General features: G+C 40.6%; 1 protein-coding gene across 1 annotated transcript in view; it reads left to right on the forward strand.

Moving 5' to 3' along the window:
* The window catches only part of afg2a (AFG2 AAA ATPase homolog A), a 128,139-nt gene that overhangs the window by 44,038 nt on the left and 62,750 nt on the right, over positions 1 to 21,351 (forward strand). The window contains exons 13-15 of the mRNA XM_079669511.1: positions 1,774 to 1,827; positions 2,064 to 2,143; positions 9,671 to 9,797. Coding sequence (XP_079525637.1) covers positions 1,774 to 1,827; positions 2,064 to 2,143; positions 9,671 to 9,797 — 261 coding nt within the window. The remainder of the gene's footprint in view (positions 1 to 1,773; positions 1,828 to 2,063; positions 2,144 to 9,670; positions 9,798 to 21,351) is intronic.

The raw sequence follows: 21,351 nt of genomic DNA on the forward strand, positions 1-21,351 counted from the left end.
CTCACGCTGTGTTATCACTGTTTCACTGTGTTCCTCTTTTTTAATCTCCTAAAGACGCCACGGAGCAGCAGCTGCTCTCTGCTCTATCAGAATTTAAGCTCACAGTTTAAACCTTCAGCAAACACAAGGAACCAGGTGAAACTTCACAAAACATAAACACGATTAGAAATGAGTCTCCTGAAAAAGGTGCCATTTATTTAACCGCCGCTTGAAATCAGATACTTTAAACTAATCGTCTCTTGGGATTTTGTCAGCAGTTGATTAAGCAATAGGCGCGTTCACACCGCAGTACTTTTCCCACTTTAGTTCTGATATAGTTCCGAAATGTCGAGTTCACACCAAAAAGAGCCGGAACTAAAATTAGCTCATCAGAACCTTTTTTACCCCCTTTTTCGTCTCTGCTAGAGAGCAGGGACTTTCGTGGGAGAAAAAGGTTCCTGTGTCTGATTGGCTGGGCGGAATGCAAACCACGCCCCGTAAAACTCCCAAAAACGTTTGTGAAGCCGCCATTTTATTAGCATTATCATTAGCCCAGCGATGAAATGCAGAAAGACTAACTTATGTCAACACAAAATAAAACATGGGAGCGGTGGAGATGAGGAGGTGTTGGCGTTCTGGCCGTTTACTCGGAAGGCTTCAGTAGAAGCTGCTGGGAGTCCCAGCAGCTTCTACTGAAGCCAGTCCCCAACTCCGGGGACTTCCGGCCGGGGACTTCGGGTGGCAGTATACGCCGTGAAGTTGTTTGCGGCCTGCCAGTAAACCCAAAGCAGAAGAAGAAGAAGAAGTGACGTCAGCGGCTTCATTTGCCTAATCCTCCCTCAGGGACTTATTCCGGTGTGAAGGCGATCTGTACTTAGTTCATGAGAACTAAAGAGTTCTCATGAACTAAGTTCTGATGAACCTTTGTGGGAAAGCGCCTAATGAGAACTCTGCACTCTGGCATGCTTTTTATTTAAAGGGGACTTATCATGCAAAATGCACTTTGTGATGTCTTTTCTACATAAATATGTGTCCCCGGTGCGTCGGGGAACTCACGCAGCGTCAGAAAATAAAACCGTAGCCAAATCTTTTAAAAACGGGTTTACAGCGAGCGGATACAGATTCCATCCGCTGTGACGTAATAGCGGCGGCGGACTCACAGAAAGTTGCTATCAGAAACAATGCCTGACGTGTTTTGGACGCAATCTTGTCTTTGTTTACATTAGCAAGCCTCGCTAACACTCAGAGCTAACCTGTACTGGAGAGCACGTGTTTAAAAAAGCAGGAAATAAAAAAAGGAACTCACCTTGTGATAAACCCGCAAGAGAAAAAGCATTTGAGCTCCATAATGTTTCAGAGATAATCCTTGATGTGGTTTAGAACAGGATGGCGTTTTATCACAGCAGAATTGAACTTTATCTCCGGTAGAATTCTGATCAGGCATTAGCTCCGCCTCCTCTTTTTTTTTTTTCAAGCTAAGGACCCAAAATCTGCATTTCTCTGACAGGGCTTCAAAAGAGGGATAGCAGTATGAGGCATGGCTACAATGGGTGAACTGTTTGGTATTTTAAGCAAAAAACTTCAAAGACATGTTTTGTATAGGCATGGCCCTACGATAGGTCCACTTTAATATAATGCAGTACCTTGTTATTAACTCCCTCTGTAGGAAACGTTGGCGTTTGCTGACCATTTACATGCACACAAAACCTATGTAACACTACAGGAAAGGGAAACCCCTCAGAAGCATTATAGGGCCTCTTTAATAATTCTTAAACTTGACTTTTCTTTTTCTAGGGTCCAGAGTTACTGAGCAAGTATGTTGGAGAGTCTGAGAGAGCCGTGAGAGAGGTTGGTACATTACATTTTCATAACCAAATAAACGTATTTGAATACTTTTGTTATGTTGAAGTTGAGCTTTCCGGACACCATCTATTTCTGCTTGCTGATGTAATGAACGGATGAGCTGAGATCTAGTTTATGACATTAACAAGTGTCACATTTCCTGTGTATGTTTGTGCTGAGAGTGATTCATTTGTCCTGCTAACAGTTTGTCCTGTTTCCCTCTCCTCTATTGTTGCTCGCAGGTGTTTAGGAAGGCGCGGGCCGTCGCTCCGTCCATCGTCTTCTTTGATGAGATCGACGCTCTCGCCAGTGAGAGAGGAAGGTACAGTGTGTTTGTTTTCTCAACACCATAGAAAGTGGCCCTACAATTAGCACAACATTCAAAAACAAAACGGCAAAAAAAGAGTTCCTGCCACTTTATAAATGTCCACTTCCTGTCCCTGAAAGGTCGCTGCTGACCGCTGTTTACTATTTTCAGCACTGTGGTTATTCATTGTCCAGCGGTGACACATGCGCAGTCATCGCTGCGGCCTGTTTTTAATTCCTCGTCTCACAAAGATTCACTTATGAATGGAAGGCGCAAACATCTCAAAAAGTCTGCATGACTGCGCTATCAAAGCCGGCCACTCTGTTCCCATGGTGTCCTCTCAGACTTTTGCGGCTTTTCGCCACCGGCCAAACACAGGACACAGTCTTGTCCGGAGGCGCTTTAGTGGGATGGCACTGGGAACATCTGTGGCTTAAAGGAAAGAGGACGGGGGGGCGGACAGAGGACACAGACCGGAGGCGCACAAACACTTCATTGTGCCCGTCCACGGCAGATGGGGAAGGCCACATATGCAGCATGCTTCCTGGTAAACCAGTCGATGAAACTCAATGTTGCAGGAAGGAGCAGAGAGAGGCCAACAGTAAATCCTCCATGTTGGTCTGGGTCACTAAGCTGACTGGTTTTAGAGACGAGACATATGTTGACATTTTGTTTTTGAACACGTCCCTTTGATCCTGAAATGTTATTATATCCTAACAAAGGCAAACATCTAACTGTTCTAATACATTCAATCTAATCTCTCAATGTCCTCTGCACAGGTTTCTTAACATAAACATTAGTTTCTCTTCCTCTATGAAAATATAAGATTTTGTAAATGCCAATAACTCAATCTCAATTTCCAGTGGCTGGTGTGTTACGAACGAGAGGTGTAAAGATACATTTGTTCTATTGTTATTGTAAAATATCTTCCAACACATTTGTCCTAAAACATGTGTTGATTTTATATTTTTACACTCCTTTAAATCCCAAATTCGGGTCAACTAGGGTCAATATTGTTTCCGTCAGTTATATTTGAGCTATTGGTTTTATAAAACGGTTACCAAGTGTGGCAATATGAAAAAAAAAGTACACACTCTAATTTAAATAGTTTTTATTAGTAAATAATGATGTTCAAAATTCTTCTTCTGCACAAAACATAGTGCGAGGTGGTTGCTATGCAACAACACTAATAGCTAGCGAACATATTAGGCAGAGAGCGTTGATCCATTATTTGGCTATTTATTTACATTCATTTGTATGATGCCGTTTATTGTGCAGCCACTGAAAAACTGTCCTTCACGTAGCTCTGCATGTCGTCGTTAGGTGCTTTTTTTTCTGGAGATAGGCACTGCTCAATCCACTCCTCCATAGTAAGACCCCCCCGGAGGTCGAAGTTAATCTTAAATGTTTCCATCTTATGCTTTCTAAGTTTGTTTCGTAACGGAAGAAATGTAAATATATTTAAAAAACTGACAAGTCAAATCAAGCAATCTGATTGGTCGATAGCGTTTTTAGCGGACCTCTTTGATTACAGATTTGAAAACATTGTTGCTTGCTTTAAAAGTAGCACAATTCATTCTGTTAAACCTTGGAAAGTATCTAGATATCCCTGCCCTAATGCCAAAGGAACTGCACACTGAATATTTGTTGCCGTTTGATGTCTATGTCTGGACCGCTACGTAAAAAGGAGGGTTTCTGCCCCGTTACTTCTCCGCTGCTTTCTTGTTCCAGTTTGAAAAGCAAACAGCCCAACTGTATACTGTTTTTCTCAGGCGTGCAGGGATACTAACTTGTTGTGAAAAGTAACTTACAATTCTACCCGTGGTATACGCTCAGTATATCACGGCTAAGAACCAATCAGATTGCTTGATTTGACTTGTCCGTTTTATAATCATATGTTTGCTCTTGCTGCTAAGACTGAAATATAGACTGCCACTTTTCAAGCTAACCCAGAATAAACACATTCTGTATATTCATTCATAAGTTCTTTATACTAGCTATTCAATATTTAGCTCCATATTGTCATCACACGATAACTTCACCACTCTACAGTCTTCAATGTTATGTACTACTCACATCATATTTAAAATAATAAAAACTAGATTGCTTTTTATGAAAAGTCTGTGCACATGTATATACATATTCTTTATAGGAGTTGAAAGATTGAAAGAGATTGGACCACACTGACTAACAGTTATAAAAGCAGAATCAAACAAAATCCAATTGAAAAAGACAAATAAGAATTGCTCTTAGAATAATAAATCACTTATTTTAAGAATTAAATTGAATTGCTGGTCTGTCAGTCGAGCCGTTCAGTCGACAGCGCTTTCATTTTCCCATACAGCCCTTATACTTTATGTTTAGTGCAGTCTTGACTCGCTTCCAGTGTATAGGAAATAACTCCATTTCAACTTGTCTTCATCAATCAATTTTTTTGCCAGTGGGACTGACAAGTTCTGTCTGCTTCTTTTTTTCAGTATGAATAACCCCCCCCCCACCCCGCCCTCGCCTCCTTATCTTGATGTTCAATTTTAAGAATGCACTCTGATCCTCCACCCATAATGTGTGTGAGTTTGTTGGCCGGCTGCTTTGGACGCGAGGCTGGACCCGCGCCTCGGGTCTACTTGCCATTTAAGAAGAAATGCACTTAGCGCTGATCTATAAAGGTTATTTATTGGTCTCCACTTCCTGCCATGTTTAATCAATGAAGTGGCTCACGCACGCAGGCAAGAATTCAAAACTGTTGACACAACCAGAGAGCCTCGGCTGCGTGGTGTACGTGTGTTTTTTTGTCTGTGGAGGCAGGAGATGAGAAGCACCTGTAAATCTGTCAGCCTACCTGCCACGAGTCTAAACTGGCGGAGTGAAACGGAGGAGACAGAGAGAAGACAGGAAGGGAGGCAAAGTAGGGGATACGAAAACAGACAGTGAATGTTGGATAGAAGCAGACGGATGAAAAATGTGTTCAGGATAGAAAACTGCATTCCTGACTGAGAAAAGAAAAGGGAAGAAAAAACAATGAATACAAGAGTAACTGCTCCACGAAGATATGTTGTATAATTGTATTTTTACTGAGGGAGTTGAATACTTTACATTGAAGAGGCCCTATTCAAGATTTTTGGGGTTTTCCCTTTCCTGTAGTGTGTTATTATAGGTTTGGTCAAAGGTTGAAGTCCTGCTTGAAACGCCTCCATTTAGTTTATTTGTTTATCTTGTCGTGGACAGTCCCCATTGATCAACTGTCACAAAACACATTGTACTCCTTTGTTTACTTACTGAACTTAGTGACATCACTGTGTAACACTTGCACTTCTATTGGCTAGCAATCCAACACATTGTACGTGGCAGGCTAAGTTGCGGGACAAATCTTTAAGCGGTTGACCAATCACAACAGAGCAGGCCAGCTAACCAATCAGAGCAGACTAGGCTCTGGGAACAGGAACGAGGCACTACGAGAAAAAACAGGCACTTTTTGAACATTACCGCATTTAAACATATCACAAAGGCACAAGATATGAACCTGAAAAAGAGTTGTGGTCAAACTTATGTTCTTTGTCTCTACTATAATACATTATTGACATTAATTGATACTGAATTTTACATATATTATACTTTTTTGGTCAGTTTATACTTTTATATTTCCATTTTTCTTTTGTTTCAATGAAAGTCTCCCCCTTTTATTTCCCTCTGTGCCTCATTCTCTTTGTCCATGCTCTCCTTTTCTGTCACCCTCAATCTCCTTTTATTTCCCTGACATCCTCTGTCCTTTTGTCTCCCCCTCCATTGCTCACCCCTCTTCCTCTCACCACCTTCATTCTTCCTCTCCATATTTCTTTCACATCATATTCTCCCTCTCATTCGCCTTTTCTCTCCAATGCATCGCTCTGTCCTCCTTTCCCTAATCCTCTTCCCTCCCTTTTCTCCCCACTCACCCTAACTCTCCCCCCCCCCCCCCCCTCTCTCTGTTTTCTCCCTTCATATCTCAGTGACAGAGCTCCTTTGTGTTCCTATGCGGCCTTGTCTCTGCTAATGACGTCTGGCACTTCCGCTGGCCTGTCAACAGAGGCTGTGTGTGTTTGAGCTGAGGAGGGTGGCTGTCTGCACTGCGTTATGGAAAATAACCGCCTTGTAACGCACTGACTAACGCGATGATGAGTATCTTAAAGGATAGGGATGCTGATATTATGTGTTATAACATATTGGCCACACATTGTAGTCAAATGATTACTGCTAGAGGCACAGTTTGATATACTAGGTTGTTGCTCTGTTTGAAAAAGAAACATCAATGAGCCTCACAGTTCCCCCGGATGACATGATGTCTCAAAATCACACAAGTCATTTCAGATTCAGGTTATTTATTTGTACCCGTAGGTAGATTCTGTTTGCAGAGAAAAAGACAAGGGTTCCATCCTGACACTAAAAACAAACACAAACAACAGACACATCTCTAATAAAGGACTAGTACAAGTACAAGTACAAGTATACCCTGCTCAACCACATCTCAAAATATTTAAAATACATTTTAAGAAGGAAAACACAAGTACAAACATGGACATTCAAAATTCACAATTAAATAAATAAATAAAAATAGGCATCTGTATGAAATGTATGAATTTATTTTTGAAAGAATAAACACCAACATATATGGACCGAAGCAAATAATTAGTTAGATGCAAACATTTTATGTATTTTGGAAATAATTACATATTTTTTTTCAATAGATTTTGACTTTTAAACTCAGGATTGAGGACTGAGAAAGGTACAGATGATGCTTGATGATATCCATCACCTTCTTTCTCGATCTGATTTTCAATGAAATAATATTGTTAACATGATTTCTGAAATATGTTAGTGTTGTACCACCTTGTACAATGTGCTTTGGCAATACTTTGGTTTTGATCTGGTCAAGCCAATCAAACTTCTGTGCATTTGAATATGAGACAGAGAGAAAGAGGCAGAATATTTCATGCACGTTTCTATAAGGCAGTGTCCATATATTCCTTTTTTCTGGCAGACAAGAGCTTTGAAGGTGCTGGGGAGTCCAGTTCCTTTCTTAAAGTTCAAAATGTTCGAGCTAAAAGCTCTCAGAGCAGTCGCACAAGTCAGATCGCTTTCCAAAAACAGATTCTACGTGGACACTTAGCCGAAGTAATTAATAATGAGACATCTAATGTCAGCGTTATATATTTTGCCTCGAAGCTGATAACTATTTCAGCCACGACCCAGCATGGTAAAATATGTAAACATGAAGAAATGGTAAACACATGCAGATGGGAGAATTTGTTTGGTTGTTGATTTCAAATATCAACAATTTGTCCACCAAAATTGCAGATTCCACCTTTTTAAGTGAGGCAGCGGATGCTTTGCGATTGAATGACACAGCCTTGGTTCAAACATTTAGTTTGAGTTCATGAAAACTGAAAGAATTGTGACTTTCAATGGTATATCTTGCGTACGCAATATCTTATGTTGATCTTATAGAGTAATACTTGTGTGGGATAAAGTCCAGCTTTTCCAAACTTCGCTATATTGGCAGAACAGAAGCACTACATTTACAAGTCCAAACAAGGTGACATGTTTGTGAACTTTGTCTAAAGTAGGGCTGTTTTATTTGAGCGTTGCAGTTCAGTGGGACGTCATTGGCAGGAAGGCTCACTTTTTCAGCCAAAGCCTTTCCTTTCCTGATGAAAAATTGCCTTAATGAAAGAACCTGCCATCAGAGTGTCAGTGAAACTATTCAGAAGTTCAAGTATTCAAGAACTGGATAATCTTCATCATTACGTGATAGAGCAAATATTGGTGACCTATGAGTAAAGTGTGTTGAATTGCCCTCCGGAGAGCAGGACATTGCATGCTGCTAAATATTTCTATCATCCATGTACTCAATCATCCAACATACATTAGTTTTCATTCTTTCTCTTTCCCTCCATTATGCCATTTGTCTTTTCTCGCTACAACCACAACCTCCACCCCAAAAGACACGAGTTGTTTGTTTCTACCGTCTAATCTGACATACAGGAGTTCATGGTCTCAGTTGTAACGTGACAGTTTTAAAGTAACAGTTGTAATGTGACAGTTATATCGTGACAGTTATAACGTAACAGTTGTAATGTGACAGTTCTAACGTGACAGTTCTAACGTAACAGTTGTAACGTGACAGTTGTAACGTGACAGTTGTAATGTGACAGTTGTAACGTGACAGTTGTAACGTGACAGTTCTAACTTAACAGTTGTAACTTAACAGTTGTAATGTGACAGTTGTAACGTGACAGTTGTAACGTGACAGTTGTAACGTAACAGTTGTAACGTAACAGTTATAACGTGACAGTTGTAAAGTGACAGTTTTAACGTAACAGTTGTAACGTGACAGTTGTAACGTGACAGTTGTAACGTAACTTGACAGTTTTAAAGTAACAGTTGTAACGTGACAGTTGTAACGTAACAGTTGTAACGTAACAGTTGTAACGTGACAGTTGTAACGTGACAGTTGTAACGTGACAGTTGTAACATAACAGTTGTAATGTGACAGTTGTAACGTGACGGTTGTAACGTGACAGTTGTAACGTGACAGTTGTAACGTAACAGTTGTAACGTGACAGTTGTAACGTGACAGTTGTAACGTGGCAGTTGCAACGTGAAAGTTGTAACGTGACAGTTGTAACATAACAGTTGTAACTTAACAGTTGTAATGTGACAGTTGTAACTTGACAGTTGTAACTTGACAGTTGTCACGTGACAGTTCTAACGTGACAGTTCTAACATGTGGTTAACGTTGGTAATAAAGCAATTTACTTAAGAGAACCATTTTTTTAGGTTAAGAAAAGGATCTTAGTAATGGGTACATCTCTGTCTGTGATGTTACTCATTTAAAAAATATGACATAATACATATTAGTCATGTTAAAAGAACTCAACATGGACGCAATGATCAACCTTCTGTGTAAAAGTCCTTGGTGTGTTTGATCAATTTTCCCTTTTCCTCTCACCCTACATCGATCTTCATCATTGTCTTCACGGTCAATTACTACGGTCACTAGAGATTGTAAATAATATAAGCGTAAATATGGGTCATAATATCGTGCTAATACAAACGCCTTATTCGATCGTTTCTAGGGACAGGCTTCTCTTTTCTACACATGTCTTCTTTCCACCCATGTTATGTTAAGATTCAAGATTCAAAGGTTTTATTGTCATACGCACATAAGCTACAGTGTCGAAATGGTAATGAAATTATTCTGACCTATGGGCTCCAGAACAAAAAGTCTATATACATGTCAATAGAATATGGGATATGTACAAGAACAGTATGCTGTCCATCCTGCCGCCAATCCACTCAACCATCATCTTTCTGTAATTCATAACTTTCCCATCAATTACTTCCTTTTCCGTATAGTCTCTGACTAAATGACACACGTTCCTTTCCCTCTCCATCATCCATCCTGCCAAACAATCGTCAATCGCCACATATATGTCCTTGTTGTTTTCCCTGTCTTTCGACCCTGTCCACTCATCTATCTTCTGTTCTCGTCCTCCTCTCCTCCAGCTCCTCAGGCTCCGGCGGTGTCGGCGACCGCGTCCTCGCTCAGCTCCTGACAGAGATGGACGGCATCGAGCAGCTCCGAGACGTCACCGTGTTGGCCGCCACCAACCGACCCGACATGATCGATAAGGTAAACAGACGTCTTTAATCCCTCCTTCCTCCTCTTTGGTCCCTGATTGATAAGGTTGAGAAGATGTCATGTGTTTGTTTCTCTTGTCACCTCCTTTCTCTCGCTTCCTCTGTTGTACTTGATTGATAAGTTTAAAGGTCACCTGCGTCTGTCCTCGACTCTCTCTCTGTCACTGCATTGTTTTGGTGCGTTTAGATTGGACGCGTTTGTACACCTCGTTTGGTTTCGGTTTTCAGGTTTGAAGTCATTTTGGCGCTTCTGTTCATTTGGTTCAGTTCAGTTTGGCTAAGTGGTGCCGAATAACTTTCATACACCTTCCAAGAGATTGATTCAGGTTTCATCATGACTGAAAAGGAACAAGAAATAAACTCTAAAGATATGGCTCTTTCCATTTGGAGACTCAACAGATTGATTGATGGCAAACCATGAATAAGATGTGTTTTTATCAAGAACACCAGCATCTGTTGTTATTCTTATTACCTTAATGATCCTATGACTTTTCCACTAGTGCAACCATGACCTTTACATGCTCTTGAGTAAATCTTCTCAACTATACTATGGATTGCCTCTAAATGTGAAACAGATATCCAGGACCTGCAATTGACCTCTGATGTTGTACTTTAGTGCTAATTAACAGATGCTAACATGCTATCATTATTAGCCAAGATGGTGAACATCAGGTTGTTGTTAGTAATTAGGATCAAGCTAATGAACAACTGCGGCAGAGTTTCACCGCCTTTACAGTCGATTGATAACGCACAACAGGTGGAAGTTCCTTTATCTCCTCTTTCTTTCTTCTTTCCCCCCCATTACAACCCCCCTTTTTCTATTTTTCTACCCTTTTATCTCTTCCTCTTCCCATCCACAAAAGCTTTCTTTGGTCTCTTATCCACCCATCTCCGTCCTAATGAAATTTCCTGAGTGCTGATCAAAGACGGAGTCTGTGTCTTGTCAAAAAGGACACAGGAAAGGAGAATGTCGCGGCGCTTCTTAAGCTCCTGCTCAGGCAGCCATCTGTCTTTCTTCCCTTTTTTGACTTTGGTTTCTTCCTTCACTTAACATTAACTTTAAATGTTTTAATCTGAAGGACGATATCAATTATAAAAAAATCTATAATATCAATATTACTATCCTTTTCATTAAACAAAACATTTACTAATCCTTTATAATGTGTTGAAAAATACAAGCAATGGCAACAAAATAGCTGCCTTTCCAAGGTGGAAATGTACGTGGAACTTTAGGAACCAGGTCGTTTTCTGTATTTCATTGTAGGTGGTACTCTCAGTTAGTTTTCGTCGATTTGATGCTAGAGACTGCCGATATATCGTATTCTCAGCAGCAGAGAAACAGCGATCCAACGGGGCCGAGCACCAGCTTCCGTGCAGCCAATAGAGGGTTTTTCCCCCCCCGTGACGATCGCGCCGTCCGTCCGCGTCTCCGCTTCCTCAAAACAAAACTCATCCATTTTGGTTTGCTCGCCTCTTTTATAGACCCGCCATGTCACAACTGACGAGAATCGCTACAACACAACACTCTCTGAATTATTTCATTGGCAACATAACTGTCTGTTCATTTCAAGGCAACTTTATTTATACAGCACCTTTCAACACAAGGCAATTCAAAGTGCTTTACAGAAATGAATGACATTGAGAAAATGGCATTTAAAAACAATCATTAAAAAGCAAAGATAATGAAATAAACATTAAAAGAATAAAAGTTACAGTGCAGTTTAAGATATGAATAGTTCAATTAAAAGCAGCGGCAACAAGAAAAGTCTTCAGCCTGGATTTAAAAGTAGTCAGAGTTGCAGCAGAGAAAAAAAAAAAATGTGTTCCAATTGAAAACCATTTTAAAGTCAAGAGAGTTGAAAGGAGAAACTGCAGTTTTGTATTAAAACCATTACATACTTTTCATATCTGTTCTTACATTTACCACTCCCTTTACTTTTCATTCCTCTTCCTACTCTACTTTTTTCTATACATAACATTCACTTATCCTTGTTTAGAAAGCGGCCTACAGTGTCGTTGCATCTGCAGTTGTTTTATGTGAACCGCTTTGAACATTTATTTGGATTTCTACTGTCAGTACTTCTTTGAGAAATCCTCCACTTACAAATTTAGGCTAACCCCCCCCAGCCCACTTGTGGAGAATTGATCCATCGCTGCGGTGGGGGAATGACAGCAACTTCCTCCACCTCTTCAACTGGTTGCCGTCTCATTTCAAACTCCATTAGCGGTGAGGCGGCTGAGAAACCGTCTGTGGGCATGTGTGTGTAGATCTGAGGAAGAAAAGGATGCTCAAAGAGGAAAAGAGAGGGAGAAAGAGACTCCTAACAGTAGGGAGGGGGTCACACCCCTGGGTGGACAGATGGGAAACCCCAGGCGTTCTTCCACAAACCTCCCTCTCAGGAAGTGGTCTCCCGGGCAGCTGAGAAATCAGATTACCTCCTCCCGCCCGCACCCCCTACCGAGTGTGTGTCTGTGTGTGGTTGTTTAGCAAAGTTCAAGTCATTTGAATAAGGAACCTGTGACATGCATTGGGGAACGGAAGCTGCCAAATGGACAGATAGGAACCCCCTATGGTTCGAGCACCCCTCTGCCACCGACGCTGACTGTCACTTCACACCGGAGATGGGTGGGCATTTCCATACCAATGGCAGGATATGATGGGACAAATGAAGATTAATGGGACGCTGAGGTGTCAATGAAGTCATTGTAGGGGCTCCTGGGGGCCTCAGCTGTTTGACGGACAGCATGGGAGGGATGTAGAGAGAATGATAGTGGAGAAAGTAGCGTTTACTTTAGAAGGAGCAGGCCTGATGTCCGTCTGTCAACCACTGCTGCAGTAGAGTGTGGATTTCCTCTTCTTATCAAGTTAGAACAAGGTCGTTTTGAGTTGGGAAACTCTTGCCTCACCCGGATTTAACTTGGCAGTTTAAATATAAACTCAAAGGGCCCATATTCATTATATTAATACCTAAAGCCTATTTTTGTAATCACTAAGACATCCTTTCCTTTTGCATCCAACGTCCTCTGGCCTTTGTAATACATCAGTGACAAACATCCAGACATAATGTGAGTAAGGCAGCTGAATCACATCCTAACAATCGGATAACAAAAGATAACAAATGGATAGTTTCCACCCAGGCACACAAAGTGCTGCAACTTCCTCTCGCTTTTGTATCACTTTTGATAAATGTTAAACACATTATTCACAAATGCAGACAAACCAGTATAATCTGTTGTTGGGGCTTCTTTAACTTCCCCTGCATAATCAGCTTATGTAATTCCCTAAAGAAATGCAGTGTAGAAGGTCCATTGGCTGCTGTAAATAGGTTAGTTGAGTCCTCTAGTCTCTACTTGATGACATATCGCCAACCCCCCCCCCCCTAATCAAACCTCCTGCTGTCCCTCCTCCACCTAAAAAAAACTTCTTTCACTTCCTCTTTCCTTTGTATTGCGGCAATCACCCAGGCCCACCTCTGACCCGCTGTGACTGCTCAGTGGTGATTGATTAGCACCACCAGGAATATTTATCCAGCCTGTTCAGTAGGAAGAGCCCCCTGTCACTCTGTTTATGGAGCAGCTGTCCGTCTTGTTGATTGTACACACAAACACTCAAACAACACGTCCCTTTTACCATTTGCAGTTTGTCTAAGACTTTTCCTCCTTCAGTGTGTTTGTGTTGGTGGATTATTCCTCAGGAAAGATAGTGTCGGTTTGTTATTTCACTGAATAGCCTATTCGTTTACCATAATGCGTGCCGGGCTTTATCCGTGCTATCAGGAGGCAGGAGTGCTTACAGTGGAGAAGATTACTAGCAGATGGGTCTTTGTTCAGGACCAGAAGTTCCCAACTGGGCTCTTATCAGATCAAGGGGCGAAAACAAAACAGAGGCAGTAGAATTAGAGTTGAAAGGACAGTATGTCTATGTAGATACTCCATAGGAGCAATTACCATGGCTGCGTGTCACATTTGTCAATGGATGCTGAGACTCAAGGGCTTTGACTCTTGTGATATTGTTTATAACAATCATAGGAAATAACATAATATGGTTGTAACTACAGGGTGACATCTTATCATTACTTGTTTTGTCTGGCAGACAACTCAAATATATCAGTTTACAATAATATATCAAACTTAAAAAAGTGGAATTTGACATCTGATATGCTAGTGGTGGTATGACTCTAGGGATGGCAGCGTCCATTTCCATTGGCCTATGTCACTACCCGATCTGCAGTGCGCATGTGCGAGATGGTCCGCCATATTGGACAACCCCGTACGGCAACCCAAGTAGGACACTTGACACAGTGGCTTTTGGCAAAGCTAAAAAATAAAACGAGAGAGCGATGACTTATTGTTATTACAACGTGACTTCACTATTATTTAACAACTGTTTTTATTGGGTTCTTTTATTTGAGGTTAAGTACTTTGTCAGAATAAGTGAGAAATGGATTTCACTTCTGTTAGACAGCTATCATACTGGATAAATATTTACTGTGAATGTATGCAAAAATGTATGGCATATGGCTGTCTAACAGAAGTTAAATTCATTTCTCACTTATTCTGATAATGTACTTAACCCCAAATAAAAGAACCCAATAAAAAGAGTTGTTAAATAATAGTGAAGTCACGTTGTAATAACAATAACTCATCTCTCTCGAGTTTTCTTTTTGAGCTTTGCCAAAAGCCACTGTGTCAAGTGTCCTACTCGGGTTGCCGTACGGGGTTGTCCAATATGGCGGACCATCTCGCACATGCGCACTGCAGATCGGGCAGAGCTGCAGATCGGGTAGTGACAGCCTATAGCAAATGTTAGCATGTTAGCACGCTAAGCTAACAATGGTGAAGATAGTTAGCTATACTCGCTTAACATCAGGAGGCTAGTCTTGTTTTATTTAATATTTTAGCAGGTATTAAGCATTTAGCTTAATGCACTGATGTGCCTCAGTAACGCAGTACTGATTTTATTTGAAATGTCCTCTTTTTAAAATATTTTGATAGCGCTTTTCTGGGTCTCAAAGTCACTTTACAATATACGGGAGGGTTGGGGTGGGGGAGTACAAACAAACAAGGACAAACAAAGACGATCAACGGGCATGGATTGATGGAGGGGGGGGGGCTATGAGTAGACAGAGAATACGATTCTGACTTGAACATGTCGTAACTGAAGGCTAGTTTCAGAAACTCTCCACTAAATGATGTCTTCCTCATTGCCGATGAAGTTTCCTAAACAAATCAGAAAGACTTTAAGATGTGTTTTAAAGAATAAACTTTCAACTTCAAATCAGCAAAATGGTTGTTAGAAACTGATACTGCTCATTTCAGCATAGCTCTTTTTTAAGCCATAGCTCGCTCGTTGAAAAGCAAAGAAGTTAAAAGTCAAACTTATCAAACCGTTTCTTATCCACCAGTTTGTCCAATAAATGCATTCACTTGGGAGGTATAGCTATTTTGCAACTGTCTCGAGGACACATGATTACATATCCATCCACAGCCTCTGATGAAGCTTTCAATATTTATATATTTATAAACAGAGATGTTGTTAAACAATAATTAAACTGACAAATCATGTCCCGTCTGGTATGAGCTCAGTTTCACACCCTGCTACAAATGCCCTCTCTCCCAGCATTACCTACCTTCATATCTCACTCAGTGTGTTGTGGGTGGAAATGTGCCAGGATGTTGTTTGAGTCAAGAGCTCTCCATGTGCGTTACCATGTTGGAAGAATGACAACAAATACATGGTTGTAACACCTTCCTTCCTGCGAGGGCTTTCAAAATTAGCTCTGATTATATGATGTTGAAATTTCCCTTTTTTTCTTCGCCTATCTGTAATGTGTCTCCACATAGTTTTAGGTGAGAATACAGAGCATCCCACAGTATTTATTTATCTTAATGTTTTTGTCTTGCTCCACCGCTTGGGAGTATCACCTCCTTTTTATCAGCTCATGTCCTATATGAGGTTTTTCCCTCTTCTTCATGTTCTCATGCTCCTCCCTCTGGAAACCCTTTCTACTGTAGTGTTGCTTCTGAACAGGAGATGGTGCCAAACTTGACACGGGTCAGATCTTTTGACAAGTATGATCAATACGGACAATTCCTACATTAAAAGCATGCAAAGATAAATACTAATGCTTCGGGATAATCACATTTAAACCTGTCTGTTTGTCACTCAGTAGATAAAGTGATCAGGGGTTTAATCCCTGCTGATAAGCTATGAACTCAGAGTGATATAAGGAATTTAGATAAAAGAGATGACAGATGTATTCAGCTGTCTTTGTGGCTGGCATCAGCAGGAAACACGTCTCGCTACATCTGACCTATGTTTCAGTAAACTGTGTCCTGTAGGACCAGGACTGCACGTTGGGAAAAAAATTCTGAATATTTTTACCTATATTGCAATTGTGATATGATTCGACCGTATTAAGCATTGTTCACATCATCATTGAAACTTGTATATCAGTTATCAAACCCCACGGACACTGACTTTCATCCACCCCAGAAAAACATTATGCATTACAAAAATGCACATCACGCAAACAACATCTTATCTTTTTTTTAATTGTTAATTCTGCACATTTCTTCACTACCTCCTTTAAATCAGCACAGTGCTCCCCTTTAAATAGTTGTTTCAAATATCTGTCTATGCTATTCTTCTTTCTGTGTCTTCGTATGCACCACATATACCAAAGCAAATTCCCCTTATGTGTAAACCTACTTGGTAATAAAGTCGATTTTGATTAAGTCCCTAGAATACCATTTGTAGGCCGGGACTTCTCTGCAGTCCCACAATGCTTCATTCAGAATATTTTTTTCATATATTTTGCCTTTACCAAATATTGCGCTTACTGGATATCGCAATACTCGTATGTTCTCGTTTGAATTCATCGTGCAGTCCTATCATTTGGTTGTTAAATCTTTTTTTTTTTTTTTCATTTCCTAAAATATAGTTCCACAGCTCGATGTACGGTGCTGAAACATGAGATGCTTTATGAGCCTTCGTGGTCTTGTGGTCTTGTGTCCCAACACGTGCTTCCAGTAAGAACCTTGCATTGTAATTGTGTAACATGTGACTATAACAGGGTCACTATTTATAATACCAAGTCATGCTTGTTTTCACAGAGTTTGTGGTTCTTTTGAGTCTAAAACCACTCGCAATTCACCATTTACTGTACATCCTATAACTGGCCCTGCTGTTATAATGTCAGGCACATGGCTTCAGTGCATCTGGCCCCATATCCGGGTCCATGTTGATAGAGTTGCATTCATTTATAAAGTCCTCCTGTGGTCTAATGGGCTTTAGCAGAAGTCGTACAAAGTAAATACCCGACATCAGGCCAGTTTGAGCAGCCTGAACATCTGCCAGTGTTTTCCTAGCCGGTCTGGACGTTGCTAATTGTAATCACAGTCAAATTCCACCAGACTGTAATTAGTGGGCCACTTGGTAAATATTCAGGCATTAGCTAAGTGGAGCTTTGATTTCTATCCCCCTCCTTTCTCTCTCTCTCTTGCATCGCTGTGTGTGTGTGTGTGTGTGTGTGTGTGTGTGTGTGTGTGTGTGTGTGTGTGTGTGTGTGTGTGTGTGTGTGTGTGTGTGTGTGTGTGTGTGTGTGTGTGTGTGTGTGTGTGTGTGTGTGTGTGTGTGTGTGTGTGTGTGTGTGTGTGTGTGTGTGTGTGTGTGTGTGTGTGTGTGTGTGTGTGTGTGTGTGTGTGTGTGTGTCTTTGTGGCTTTCCGTTCATGTATGCTCGCAGGCTGGTGTCCCAGATCTTAATCAGCGGTGTTTTGAAAATGATTTATGCTTTTATCACCTGCCTGGTGAACCGGAATGGTGGGGTTTCCCGCCTCATGACTACTGAGAAAGTGACAAAAACATTATAAATCATTATGAAAGATCACACCACCTGACGCCGAGGTAAAATCGCCCTAACGTGTGTGTTTTTTCGAATACACAATGTGCTTTTGTTTGTGTGCGTTGGCTCATATGAATACCTCTTAATACCCACCTCCATAAAGACTTAAGACTTAGGTGAAGGAAACCTCCCATGAACACTCAAAACATCTCAGTCTTCGGCCTCACACGAGGGCATCAGAGGATATTTCAAGTTTCTCTCGTGAATACCTTTTTGTTTGCCTTTCTTTGGCACAAACCACCACCTGAGTCTACCTCCTCCCAACAGGAAACAACCCTTAGCTAAAAGAGCGGCTATAAGCCCGCCAGTCAAACCAGGCCATATTTTATTTTGTGTTGGACGTTATCATCTCCCAAGCTTTGCTCTCTTCTCGTGACGGGCCAAGCATGATGGAATCTCTATTGGTGCTGTCTTAAAGGATTAGAGCTCATTCACAGTTCTTTCCCTGACCGCACGGTTCTCAAAAGGGCCCCACTACTAACCCTAACCCTGGGATATTATCTACGCTGTACTGTAACTATCAGAGTATCTCTGCTTGAATACTGTGTTTTCATCCAGGGCTGAGTTTGTAACATTAACCACGAGTGCAGGTTTGGTATTGTTCTCTTAACTTAAACACTGTCCTCATTTGAAGACTATTTAAAGTGTTTCCTGCCCTGCGTGTGTTAAGATGCAGTAATGAGAAGGCAGTGAGAGTTTTGGCTTGTGGCTTAGAAGCTACAGTGGCAAAAGAAAACAAAAAGTGTGTGTGTGTGTGTGTGTGTGTGTCTTTTTGCAAGCAAGTAATGGGATACCACCTAGGGATGGATGAGCTCTGGGAAGCTGTGTGCATGTGTGTTTGTGAGCATTGGGGGAGCAGGATCCCCAGGCAAGTATCAAACTTCAAGGGCTGTATTAGTATCAGCTTACACATGTGTGCATCCAAGAATACCACCACAAAAAGCTTCCAATCCGACCAGACGCTGAACGAAACCTGCAAGACCAGACTAACTCTAGTTATCTCGCCACGAAAAGATTTACCTCAGTGCAAGAAAGGGTTCTAGCGATCAAAACCAAACTCGATTGAAGCTCACAGAGGAAGTCAGTCTTATGCACCTCATTAAAAGGAAATAAAAGACAGTTTTAAAGACATCAAAAGAAACTGCTTGTGTTTTTAGCTGGATCGAGGTCTGAGGTTTCATTATCCCTTTTCTTATTTCTTTGCTAAGTGTTGAAGAATTTGTCCCTTCCTTAAATCATAAAGAGGCTGCTTATCCGTCAGCTACTCCTCTGTTTTGATGAGCTATAGAGAGAAAGACATGAGGATGGTGGAGGGAGGTGTGTGTGTGTGTGTGTTTATGTTCGTGTGTGTTGGGGGTAAGGAGGAGGGAGGGATAGGGAGGAAATGAGGGCTCTTTGTGCTCTGCTACCTGGCAGACATCTCCAGCATGTGTCGTCTTGCCTCTTGGCAAGCCGAGACCACCGGCGCCCTTGGAATGCTCTCAGTTCAGGAAATCTCGTTTATTCTCACAAATGCTTCTCCTAACCCCCCCCACCCCCCCCCAAATCCACCTCCTGCAACACGGCTGCAGAGCTAGTATATTTCCCTTTTTTACAACTCTTTCTGTCTGTCTTTATTGCACTTTTTTATTGCCTTTCACTGTATTTCTTTTGTCCTCTTTTACTTGTCTCTCCCTCAAAACTACCAGATGATTCTCTCTCTGAGAGTGGTTGTATTAAATGTTTATGTTACTAATCAATGAGCATAAATGTTGTTTGATAAAATTACGTTCCCCATGGTAGCATATTTGATCACCACTAATGGGCACAATAAGTGCATAGTGGTTTCATACAGTGTGGCTAACATCCAATCGCTTTCTAGCCACCACACACTGTATACATCAGTGTATTCCAGTTCCAGATGCTTAGTAACAAAGCAACAACGGCAACAACAATTGGGATTTACGCGGGGGCACGCTGAAGAGGCCTGCCTGAAAAATATTGGATTTGACTGTACACCAACTCGGGAGATTTGAAGTCTAAATTTGTTTGACATATAGGTAACTGAGACACAGTAAACGTTCCTTTTTTAACGTGCTGCAGCCCACTATTCAACTTCCCACCTGTACACATAAAAACAGCTGTCGAAATCTGATACATAAAACAATGGTGAGTGTCAATTCTGATTCTAGCTTCTGATATGTTGTGGAAAGTGTCGAAGTACATTTACTTAAGTACTGTACTTAAATACAATGTTGAGGTAGGTGTACTTTACTTGTGTATTTACATTTTATTCTACATATACTTCTACTCAACTACATTGCAGAGGCAAGTACTGCACTACTTTGATCTGACAGCTTAAGTTACTTAACAGGTTTGTATAATTAATCAAATAAATACATATAAATCAATTAATAGATTATGATGTACAATAACTAATAAAGATATACATAGCAGTATAAAATGTATTTGAGTTAGCTTCACCTTTGCTAGCTGGACAATTGAAATGATGTTCACATTGATATTTCACCAATTTTAATCCAGTGATATATGTTATTGGAAAAACAGTCATTCTGCATAACAAGTACTTTCATTTTTGGTATATTTGGATTGTAATACTTGTGTACCTTTACTCCAACTTTGAATGTAGGACTTTGACTTGGGTATTTCTACTCTGTGGTATGTGTACTTTTACTCAAGTAAAGGTTGTGTGTTGGTTTGCAGTGACGGCTAGCTGACATCTAGCTACATTTAAGCTTTCTATGAAGCTGTCACAACTGTAACATGAACACTTTTACGATAAAATAAAATAATTGATGCCCCAAAGACTTTCCAGAGTTGTAAAATCCTGTCCCTGAGTATCATGAACGACTTTGCAGTGTTTTGGCTCCTGATAAGCTTTCAAAACCCATGAATCTATTTCTCATACTTGCCTCGAAGGATTGTATTTCACGTCTCATCGGTACCTGAAACAACATGCCCCTACCTAAACACACAGACAAAACACAGAGCGGAAACAGCACGGTTTGTGCTAATTGTTTCAACATTTGGAGAAGAAACCCTTGAGTAACGTAATTACCTTAATGTTGTTCTAGAATATAGTGTCATCAATATATTTGAAATGCAATCTTTGCAACACACCTTTACGACAGATATTAAAAGCAGACATTAGTTTAAGTGACTGATTTAAAGGGGACCTATTACAAAATCCAATGTATTTTCTACATCAACATGTGTCCCCTCTTCTTCATGTCTCTTCTAAATCAACAAGTGTCCCCTCTGTGGAAAGAGATTCTGGAAGTTTCAGGAAAAAAGATTCTCTCTCTTTATTTCGATTATGGCAAAAATCATAATCTTGATTATTTGGGTCAATAATTGATATCACGATTATTAAAAACGATTATCCATTTACTTTGAAAACATCAATTTATTGGAGAAAAAATGTGAACAGTATGTTTTTAACAGTTGATTGCCCTGAACTTTAAGTATAATTTAACTGAAAAAAAAAAAAAAAAGTAATAAAAAAAAAAAAATCGTTTTATTTCGATTACGTTGTTTTCGTAATCGCTGCAAGCCATAATCGTAATTGCGATTAAAATACGATTAATTGAGCAGCCCTACTTTAAGGGCACATATCTTCCATGTCCCACCTGAAAGGATAT

Source organism: Notothenia rossii, assembly GCF_949606895.1.
Source record: "Notothenia rossii genome assembly, chromosome: 3".
Classification (NCBI taxonomy): domain Eukaryota; kingdom Metazoa; phylum Chordata; class Actinopteri; order Perciformes; family Nototheniidae; genus Notothenia; species Notothenia rossii.